At 43.2% G+C, this 11,225-nt stretch overlaps 1 protein-coding gene across 1 annotated transcript; it reads left to right on the top strand.

Moving 5' to 3' along the window:
• Window positions 1–914: 914 nt before the first annotated feature.
• On the top strand, window positions 915–9,511 carry NIFK (nucleolar protein interacting with the FHA domain of MKI67). Its single transcript, XM_080667932.1, has 7 exons — window positions 915–1,220; window positions 2,070–2,213; window positions 4,958–5,066; window positions 6,296–6,507; window positions 7,735–7,800; window positions 7,919–7,990; window positions 8,686–9,511. The coding sequence occupies exons 1-7, from the start codon at window positions 1,116–1,118 to the stop codon at window positions 8,869–8,871; spliced, it is 894 nt and encodes a 297-aa protein (XP_080524058.1). The 5' UTR covers window positions 915–1,115; the 3' UTR covers window positions 8,872–9,511.
• Window positions 9,512–11,225: the final 1,714 nt, after the last annotated feature.

The raw sequence follows: 11,225 nt of genomic DNA, 5'->3' as shown, positions 1-11,225 counted from the left end.
ATAGTGTAAGGAGCCTCTGGGACAACCTCAAGCGTACCAACATCCGAATTATGGGGGTGCCAGAAGAAGAGAGAGAGCAAGATACTGAAAACCTATTGGAAGAACTAATGACAGAAAACTTCCCCCACCTGGTGAAAGAAATAGACTTACAAGTCCAGGAAGCACACAGAACCCCATACAAAAGGAATCCAAAGAGGACCACACCAAGACACATCATAATTAAAATGCCAAGAGCAAAAGACAAAGAGAGAATATTAAAAGCAGCAAGAGAAAAACAGTTAATTACCTACAAGGGAGCACCCATAGGATTGTCAGCTGATTTCTCAACAGAAACTATGCAGGCCAGATGGGAGTGGCAAGAAATATTCAAAGTGATGAATAGCAAGAACCTATAACCAAGATTACTCTACCCAGCAAAGCTATCATTCAGAATTGAAGGGCAGATAAAGAGCTTCACAGACAAGAAAAAGCTAAAGGAGTTCATCACCACCAAACCAGTATTATATGAAATGCTGAAAGGTATTCTTTAAGAAGAGGAAGAAGAAAAAAGTAAAGAGAAAAATTATGAACAACAAATACATATCTATCAACACGTGAACCTAAAAATCAAGTGAATTAAAAACCTGAGGAACAGAATAAACTGGTGAATATAATAGAATCAGGGGCATAGAAAGGGAGTGGACTGACAATTCTCAGGGGGAAATGGGTATGGGGGTTGCAGGAAGAGACTGGACAAAAATCATACACCTATGGATGAGGACAGTGTGGGGGGAAGTAAGGGCAAAGGGTGGGGTGGGAACCGGGTGGAGGGGAGCTATGGGGGGAAAAAGGAGAAACAATTGTAATAATATGAACAATAAAGATTTATTAAATTTAAAAAAAAGAAAAGAAAAAAACAAATCACCGTCTACCATAAGCAAAGGGCAGGTAAGAGAGCGAGGTCAAGTGGCGCCTCACCAGCAGGGGGCGCCCGCCCCCGCCTCTTCGCGCGCCCCGCCCCCGTTCCTTGCGGCGCGGGGCACCTCGGCCGCCTCCACTTCCGCTTGGGTTGAGCTACGGGCTCAGGAACTTCCGGGGCTGCCGCGTGGAAGCTCTGCGGCTCCGACGCTGTTGGCATGGCGGTCTTCTCAGGCCCAGCGCAGCCGCTCCTGTCCCTGAACCCGCAGGAAGACGCCAAGTTTCACAAGGAGGCGGCTCAGGCCCGCCGGCGCGCAACTAAGGTGAGCGGCCTCCCCGGGCCGGCCGCGAGGGCGGCCTCCGCGACGCGCGGGCCTGTGGAGCCCAGTGTCGGTCCCGGCTCCCGCCTCCGCTGCCTCCCGGGTCTCCCAGGGTGGCCCCCACCCCACGGGCTTGGGGGCCGAGGCTGCCCCGAGACGGGGAGGTGGTGCTGATGGGGAAATGATGGCTTGGCCGGGCAGGTCCTCCTGCGGAGCTAAGCGGGGTGGCGCGAGGGGAGGAAAGAGCCGCCGCTGGGATGGCTCTACCCCCGCAATGACCCCGCGCGAGGCCCGCACGCTGCCGCCGCGCCGCGAATGCAGCAGGTTTGTCTGCGCGGGGGGGTGACTGGGGGTTCTCAGAAGACAGTACTTGCCAACTTCATTCGCTGAATAGGGCCCCTCACATCAAGTTACATTTGCCATGGTTTTTAGCTTGAGATACACGTTTGGAATTAAGACATGTGGAAAGGTTTGTCGGCATCGTGAAGGTTCACCGTGGTCCGGGAATTTTCGATTGGGTGAGTTCGAATAAACGGCGATCTGCATACAAAATGGAAGGCCATGTGTATGTGGAGTTCTCCGTGTTAGAGAGACCTACTTGCGCAGCCATTGAGTCCACGTAGAGTAACTGAGCACCTTCCTCGCGCCGGGTGCTGGGCTGAGAAGACAGCTGCTTGGCCCTGTCTTCGTGGGGGGCAGACGTTGAACAGCTGATCCTTTAGCTCTGCTGCTCCGTGAGTGGAAGAGGCGCTAAGTCTCATTTTGGGCTGAGAGCTAGGGTTTTCAAAGTTCGTTGCAATGTTATTTTTTTTTTTAATTAAAAAAGTATTTCTTTGGTTTTTATGTCTTCAGAAACAGAAGCAAGAAAAAGAAAAACTTACTCCCGGAGTAATTTATGTGGGCCACCTACCTCCAGCACTTTACGAAACCCAGATCCGTGCATATTTCTCCCAGTTTGGCACTGTTACAAGATTCAGGCTGTCCAGAAGTAAAAGGGTAAGGTTTTTGTATTGAAGTAGGTTATTTATTTTATTTTTCAAAAGTACATCATCATTGCCGAAACCGGTTTGGCTCAGTGAATAGAGGGTCGGCCTGTGGACTGAAGGGTCCCAGGTTCGATTGCGGTCGGGGGCATGTACCTTGGTTGCGGGCACATCCCCAGTGTGGGGTGTGCAGGAGGCGGCTGATCGATGTTTCTCTCTCATCGATGTTTCTAACTCTCTATCCTTCTCCCTTCCTCTCTGTAAAAAATCAATAAAATATATTTTTTTTAAAAAAGTACATCATCATTGACAGTGTAGAGGGCGTGCTCACGTGTTATTCTTATCAGACTTCACTCCAGAAAGGGGTCATGGGTGAGGTTTAGAACCTGAAACAACCAGGAAAACAACATTGGGATTACTGTAGATGTTTGTTTTACTGTTAAAGAGAGTAGTTGCCCCAGATCCTCTAATTACATGCACAGTTTTGGTAAACGAATCATGTGTGTCCTGCAGCTACTAAGTCAGCTGCACATGGACTTCAGTTTGAGGAGCAGGTTCACACTTCTTGTGTTAGCCTCGGGTGTATGCACCCCTGTAATAGCAGAGGTATGTATAGGGAACGGTTAAGAATAGGGACACTGGGGCCAGGCTACCTATGTTCAAGGCTTGGCTTCCACGGGTTACTAGTTGTGTGGACAACTTATATAACCTCTCCATGCTTTAGTTTTCTCATTTGCAAAATATGAGTGAAATAGCACCAGTGTCCTAGGAGTATCTGATTAAAGATTAGACGAGGTCATGAATGTGAGGTTCTTGGACAGTGCCTGATCTAGAAAGAGGTGTGTGTGTGTGTGTGTGTGTGTGTGTGTGTGTGTGTGTGTGTGATTGTTATGTCATCCCTACCTTCTAATTTAAAAAGGTTTATGTGGTTTGTTTCAGTAATAGAGGAATGGCTCAGTTTACTTTTTTACTGCACAAATACACTTTTATTGTTGTAACCATAGAGACCTCTCATTGTTGGAATATTTATTTTTCTTGATGCAGTTTTTTCATATTGTCCCACTTGAGTTATAACAGATCAAAGTTCCAAAGCAACATCTCAACATTAAAGGGGATTTCAAATGCAAAATGCCCTGGTATTTCTCTAATCCTAACCAAAATAATACATTTTCTCTGTGTGCCTCCTCTTTTCCCTCATTTGTCTATTTGTAATGGTTGCTTATTATGTGGGTGAGCTATTTCAAACAGCCTGAAGTCTACCAGAGAATGATTTAGTGACTTTGTAGATATCCACCATTTTCCTTTATCAACTGTCAACTTGCTTCAGGTCTTTGTTTTTTTAGAAATAGATTTTAGGTAGACTTGGTCCCTTTTGTACCCTTCCCCGGTCCTCTGCACCTTCTCCCATGCCCAGGAAATTACTGTCCATGAAGTCAGTGTTTTTCATTGCTGTATGTGTTTTGGAAATCTTTACTACGTGTGTCCATATAGATTGTATAGTAGTGTTCTCTCTTTCTGTACTTTTATTTATTCATTCAACAATCTATTTTGAGCTTTATCCATTTAACTCTAGTACATTAATTGTCATTGCTATGTTCCTCTGCTTGAACATACTGAAGTTTATTTATCTACCTTCCCATTGAACATTAGGTTTTTATAGTATTTCACTCTTGGGTGAAGCTGCTGGGAACATTATAAGTTTTATAGGAGGAGTCAGCACACATATACATGTATGTACACATAACTGAAATAAAAGTTCTATGAGACACTACTTAACCTTTCTGTTCAGTTGTTTAACATGACCTTTCTGACCTAAGTTGATTTTGTTGAGTGTCATTATGGGTTTATTAGTCATTAGAATTCCTTCTTCTGTGAACAGCCTTTTCTTATCTTTTGCCTTTCTTACTGTCTTTTTCAAAAACTTTTTTCTTCCTTTTTTGAAGATCTTCTGTAAATGTTTTTCTATACTGTAATATAATCATTGTTTCCCCCAGAATTCTATTTTGAAAATGTTCAAGTCTACAGAGAAGTGGAAAGAACAATAATGTAATGAACAACTCTTTCCTCCCCTGGATTCACCCATTAGTAACACCCTGACACATTAGCTGTATGTCTCCATAGCTATAAAAACCACACACTTTGTTTTACTGAACCTTAGAAGAACGTAGCAGTCATAAAGACTTGAAATACTTCATCGTAAATCTACTAGGAATCTGGACACGATATAGGAGTCTAGCACAGTGGTCTCCAACATGTGGTCCGTGGACTGCTGGTGGTCCGTGAGGTCCGAAAGGTTGGCGACCGCCAGTCTAGCATGGACTTGCCATCTTCACGTATTCCCCAGTAGTCCCAAAAATCTTCAGCTACCATTTTCCTTACCTCTTCTGGGACTCAGTCACGATTCCTGCATTGCATTTGGTTGTTATAACTCTTCAGCCTGTGTAAGATAGTCTCCTTGCCCTTTTGTACTTCCTTTGGTTTTCTTAACATTGGCTACTTTGAAGAGTTCAAACTGTTAAATCAATTCCAACTGTGGTTATGGACTTAGCTGTGTGATCAGATCCCAGGAATACCTCGAGGTCAGTGGCATGTTCAGCCTTTTTGGGATCTTTCCTTTTCCCACAACAGTTTCCACATTGTATGCCATAATGTAATTTGCTAATGGGGCTGGTGTGCGTTATTTAAATTAATGGCATTTTAGCAGTTTAATGATGTATTAGAGTTTAATTGTTTTTGTGGCAAATTTTTTAATTGCAGACTGGAAATAGCAGAGGCTATGCCTTCGTGGAATTTGAATCTGAAGATGTTGCCAAGATAGTTGCTGAAACAATGAACAACTACCTTTTTGGTGAAAGACTCTTGAAGTGTAAGTGCACTTGTCTTCCTGTAGGGCTGGGTACCTGCTGCTGCTGCTGGGTAGCTGAGGTGTGAAGGACAGATTGCTCAGCTACTTGGACATCCCACTTCATTTCTGGGATGATTCCCTTAAGGATGGTGCAAGGATCAGTTCTAATTAGAATTTTAAAATCTAAACCAGACTGAGCTGTGTTTGTGCTGTGATGGAATTGGGGAGTGATTTTAGGAGCACGGAGGAAGAGCAACTAACCCACCTTAAAGAGTGTGGAAGGCTTCCCTGAGGAAGTGTTTAGATTAAAATCTGGCCCTAGCCAGTTTGGCTCAGTGCATAGAGCGTCGGCCTGCGGACTGAAGGGTCCCAGGTTTGATTCCAGCCAAGGGCAAATGCCTGAGTTGTGGACTCGATCCCCAATAGGGGGAGTGCAGGAGGCAGCTGACAAATTATTCTCTCTCATCATTGATGTTTCTCTCTATCCCTCTCCCTTCCTCTCTAAAATCAATAGATTAAAGTCTGGAGTTGAAATAGGAGTGAGCCAGGTTCGGGGAGGGAATGAAGGTTGAGATCCTGGCTGTGGGGACAGCAAATGCAAAGCTAGAGATGACTAGCAGTATCTGCCTATGAGGGACTATGAGGAGAAGAGCAAGAGATGAGGGAGGAGACGAGGGGAGGCCAGGTCTTTGAAGTCCTTATAAATCTGGGAGTTCGATATGTGTCCTGAGGACAGTGGGAAACCATGAATGGGTTCTAGATAGGATAACAGTGAAGTGGGGAGTCACAGTTCAGAGTCAGTCTGAATGGCACTGGTACAGCTCTTCTACCAGAGAAACCATGACAACACCAGATTAGAAGTTCACCTACACAAACCAGCACCCCCGGCTTGACATCCCAGCACAGCCCTGTCTGGGTCCCAGGGCCCTTCAGAGGCAGAGTTAAGTTTCTGGGTGCTTGTGGCAAGGGGGAGGCGGGGGGTGACTATCCAGGTACCCAAGTCAGGCACATCTGATCAGGCAGCTGATGAGGCTGCCCAGGCGGCATCTCTCCAGCATCTCTTCGTTTTGGTTCCTCCTGCCATGACAGAGTCCCAGCAGCCTTGTTGACGGCATGAGTTCATTCACAGAAATGAGGGAGAGGAAGGGCTGAGAGGTGAACTAAAAGGTGTCAGAGGACTGCATGTGTGGATCAGTGCTATGCTGTACCCCTCCCACTTGGTTGAAAACTTGTTTCTTTTTTGCATATAGGTCATTTTATGCCGCCTGAGAAAGTACACGAGGAACTTTTTAGAGAGTGGCATCTTCCGTTTAAGAACCCGTCTTACCCAGCAGTGAAACGGTATAATCAGAACCGGACACTTCCTGAAAAGCTGCGGATGGAGGAGCGATTTAAAAAGAAAGAAAAATTACTCAGAAAGAGACTAGCTAAGAAGGGAATTAATTATGATTTTCCTTCATTGGTAAATATTCCTTCAGAAAATATATTTTGTGTTTTTCTTCTTGGAGGTGGGCTTTGTACCTCAGTAGCTGTAACATGATTATGGTTTTCTCTATAAAGTGTCTAGCTCAGTGCTTACCACATACTAGGGTTTGACTAAATTTTTGAGGCACTGCATTGTAAGTTCTTCCTAAAATGTGTCAGACCAGATCCTATGATCGATATTGTACAGAAAGGAAATTTCAGAGAGGGGTTAGGTTTTCATGATCTGTTTTACCAGTAAATTATTGAAGTTAAATCACTGTTCAAACAAAACCATAATGCTGCTCGATTGCTATTAAAAATGTCCTTACCAGAATTAAATGAGGTTTGGTATTACATGGTATCGTTAAACATGAAGACTATAAATTGGCCATCCTTTTTATGCCATTCCAGTTAAAATTTTGTTTCTCGTTCTTTTAAATGGGAAATAAAGTGCATATCAGATTTCAGCAGTGTCATCTGTGAATTAAGTGAGCAGGGGTTAGAATAGCGAACCTGCTGGCATGAAGCTGAGTCAGCACAGATGTCACTCAGCAGTCCCCATGTCCGTGCTCACTGATTCTCCCTCCTGCTTTCCTGGTAGAGAGCTATGTCTTGCACTACAAACGAAGAGTGCAGGTCACTCTGGTGTGGCCAGGATAGGTAACGATCTTATTTCTTCACTAAATTCTGAGGTTGGTTTGATTTTTCACAGACCCTTTCAGCTTATTTTCAAACAGCTACTTTGTTGCTAAGAGATGGATGGCATCTCTTCCTAAATTTATTAGGTCTTTTAGCCTTATCCAGAAACTAGAAGACTGACTACCCGCTTTGGCCCACTTCCGGTTGTTAATTCTTTGCCTAAATCCCAAACATAGTCTTTAACAGTATGAGTTTAAAAATCTCTGTGTCCCAGGCAGCAGGCCCTGGTCCTCTTACGAACCATTTGGGAGCTGGTCCTCTAAAGCAGGACCCTGGGCCAGCTCGTGTCTCAGCCTCACTTCAACTCCACAGCTTCTGCCTGTTCCCCAACTCGGCCCCTCTTCTACTTTTTGCCCTTTACTGGAGATCATTCACTATATTTGTGGAGTTTGCTTTTTTTTAAATTGAAATGCTTTCTCATGTAGGAAGGATCTGCTGGTAATATGTGTAAGGATCTAATGGTAAGTTAAAAATGTAAATATGTGATACTGCCAGGTAATAACTTCTTTGTGTTTGTTTACTTAAGATTTTACGTAAAAAGGAGAAAAGCAAAGTTTCAAACACTGACCTTCAGAAATCCACAAATAGACAGGTAAAGTTTTTCTGTTTTTGCATGCCAGGTGTTAGGGAAAGGTAAATGGGTAAATATATTCAAACTACTAAAACTGATAAATACAGAAATTGATGAAGTTTCTTAAACTTTATTGCAGGCTTTACCTAAGAAGAAAAAGAAGAAGGCTTCAGCCACCCCTAAAACTCCTGAGAATACTGTGGATAGCCAGGTAAAATTGTCTTTAATATTATGAGAATCAGGTAGTATAATTCAAAAGAGGAGAAGCAGTTCCTGCTATTGTCATTTTGTTAAAATTTCACATTTAGCCCTAGCTGGTTTGGCTCCGTGGATAGAGCTGGGCCTGCGGACTAAAGGGTCCCCAGGTTTGATTCCAGTCAGGGGTGCGTGGCTGGGTTGTGGGCTCGATCCCCAGTAGGGGGTGTGCAGGAGGCAGCTCATCAATGATTCTCTCTAATCATTGATGTTTCTATCTCTCTCTCCCTCCCCCTTTCTCTGTGAAATCAATAAAAATACTTAGAAAAAAACAACTTCACATTTAATTTGTGACTTCAGCAGACACAGTGAGTTTACTAGCAAAAGTTACCATTGTGAATTTATTATTGCACTTTGTACCTCTTAAGCAAAGTGACTGAGTTAGGAGAGAGGAGGCCACTGTTTTTACAAATGTAAGATTAGGGTTTTCTACCTCATACCCTATAATGGAGCATATTATATTACAATCGATTATGACTTTTTTATGCTAAGTTTGATAAGCACCTAAACTCTTTTCTGTGTGATCATGTCACTGAAAGATGCATATAGGCCTGAAATAACACTGCACAACCTGTGAAAATAGAGGAGAGGGGTAAAATCCTTCCTCATACCTTCCCACATTTATGTATTATTATTTCTTGTTGAATTTAGGGCCCCACACCAGTTTGTACACCAACATTTTTGGATAAACGAAAATCTGAAGTGGCTGAAATGAATGATGATGAAGATAATGAAATAGTTTTCAAACAGCCCTTACCTGGCATAAAAGAACAAACACAAGAGACTGAAACACCTACATGGTCAAGGAAAAAAAGACGAAGAAAAAGCAATCAGTGATTCTGAATGTATTAAGAATGATACTTCTGGAAAATGTGATTTTATTATGAGGGCTGTATATCGGAAGAAATACTGTTGGTTCGAGTCAATAAGAGGAATTGGTAACTCTGACTTGCCTGCCCTAGCTGAAACATAGATGCGTGCACCACCCAGCAGGAGCCAGGCCCGCTGCCTCTCTGCCCTGGTCTCCCAGTTTTCTTCCCAGATTCATACCTGCCTTCAGTGACTGTCTGCATAAAAGGGTCACCATTAACTTCAGGTTTAAATACTAAACTGCAGTGCTTGTTAAATAAAGAAAATATAACCTTGCTTTATTGTCTACATGGTTCTGTGTAGGCTGTGCACATTTAACCCATAAGGGTATTTTAGACTTCGGCATCCAGTGGTCAAAACTGGACATTAAGTGCAGTGAGAAGGCAATTCAAGTGTGTATACTAGTATATGTGTATATGGTCACTTTCCTAATGTTAAGTTAGTTTTTGGTAAGTTAGTATGGATTACTAACCACTTCAGTATCATCAATGTGGAATTGTATTTCATGGTTTAAACAGTGACCAGCAAATAAACGGGTTTTTTTACAATTTATTTGTATGCAAGTGGGACTTGGGTGTCTTGAAGTAAAATAGTAGGTTTTCACCTCAAATACTTTTAATTTTTTAATGCCCTTGAAATGTGCTTTTGTATTAGCTAATCCATGTTCATTGAAAACTGCCATCAAACATTTTTTATCCAGTATTTAGTAAATCTTTAAAGTGATAGTGGGCTGAGAGGGCAGCATTTGTGCTACAAGACTTCAGTTGTGATAGAGACCAGATGGTCCTCATTGCTGGCTGCACTACAAATGGCAGTGGCACAGTTTTATCTCGATGGCCTTGTGTGCCACATGTCTCATAGTACCATGGGTTTTACGTATTTTGATTACCAGTGCATACCTATCCAGGCTAAAGAGAACATGTTCACGGTGGACTGGATTATTTTATCAATTCAGATGGCAGTGACACATCAGCTATGCTAAAAGAACACATATACACTGAGTGGCCAGATTATGATGATCTCTGAACGCATAATAATCTGGCCACTCAGTGTATATTCTATATAATAAAAGGCTAATATGCAAATTGTCACCTCGACCAGGAGTTCGACCAGCAGGCAAGTCGGCCAACCACCCATGTCCCCTCCCCCTGGCCAGGCTAGCCAGACCCCACCCATGCACGAATTCATGCACCGGGCCTCTAATATATACATATATATACACAACACACACAGTGGCCAGATTATTATGCGTTCAGAGATCATCATAATCTGGCCACTCAGTGTATAGACATTATCAGATTAAGCATCACAATGTAAAAAGCAGAGGAATTAAACATTTTAAATGGACTATCTCAGCAGTTTTGTTAATCCTCACTCAAGGATATCTTTCCATTGATTTTTAAAGAGTGGAAAGGAGGGGAGAGACAAGCATTAATGTGAACAAGACACGTCAGTTGGTTGCCTCCTGCATGAACCCAAGGTACTTACTTGCGATTGACCGGAATTGAGGCCAAAGTTCTATCCATTTAGCCAAACTGGCTAGGGCTCAGCACAGTTTTTTTACCAAAAAATTTACAAGGTGGTAATGTTTCCAAGTGGCTCATTAGGCAAGCAAGGAAAGCCCTTTACCAATGGTAAGGTAAATTGTGTTTGATTGTAGCAGCTGAAGAAATGTGTCCAATAAAATGAATTTTTTAAAAAAAATACTTTTATTGATTCCAGAGTGAGGAAGGGAGAAGACAGAGCTAGAAACAACAGCTGCCCCCTACTGGGGATTGAGCCCGCAACCCTGGCATGCACCCTTGACTGGAATCAAACCTGGGGACCTTTCAGTCTGCAGGCCGACGTTCCACGACGGCTCACGGCTCACGAGCCGCCTTTTGCCGCTCTGTTGACCAGTAAGTTTGCCGACCACTGCGTAAGGCATTACCCTTACCCAGAAGTTTTGACTTCAGGTTAAAGACATTAGTACATTATTAAAATGTTTTTTAAGTGTTTTTCCCTAAGGCAGTGGTCGGCAAACTCATTAGTCAACAGAGCGGCAAACCGCAGCTCACGAGCCACAGTTTGCCGACCACTGAGCTAGGGCTAAAATGAACTTTTTTTCCCCCTGAAGCACTATTTATTTATTTATTTTTAATATATTTTTATTGATTGCAGAGAGGAAGGGAAAGGGGGAGAGAGAGAGAAACATCAATGATAAGAGAGAATCATTGGCTGCCTCCTGCACTCCTCCCACAGGGGATCGAGCACACAACCCAGGCATGTGCCCTTGATCAGAATCGAACCCGGGATCCTTCAGTCCACAGGCCAGCACTTTA

Source organism: Plecotus auritus, assembly GCF_963455305.1.
Source record: "Plecotus auritus genome assembly, chromosome: 5".
In the NCBI taxonomy this organism is placed as follows: domain Eukaryota; kingdom Metazoa; phylum Chordata; class Mammalia; order Chiroptera; family Vespertilionidae; genus Plecotus; species Plecotus auritus.
This window is presented reverse-complemented; position numbering and strand designations above follow the sequence as displayed.

Bases quoted from the DNA above. Each gene is read 5' to 3' on its own strand.
- NIFK (XM_080667932.1), top strand. From the start codon at position 1,116: ATGGCGGTCTTCTCAGGCCCAGCGCAGCCGCTCCTGTCCCTGAACCCG. The intron at 1,221-2,069 runs GTGAGCGGCCTC...TTATGTCTTCAG, and splicing joins CCCGCCGGCGCGCAACTAAG to AAACAGAAGCAAGAAAAAGA. The intron at 6,508-7,734 runs GTAAATATTCCT...TGTTTACTTAAG, and splicing joins ATTATGATTTTCCTTCATTG to ATTTTACGTAAAAAGGAGAA.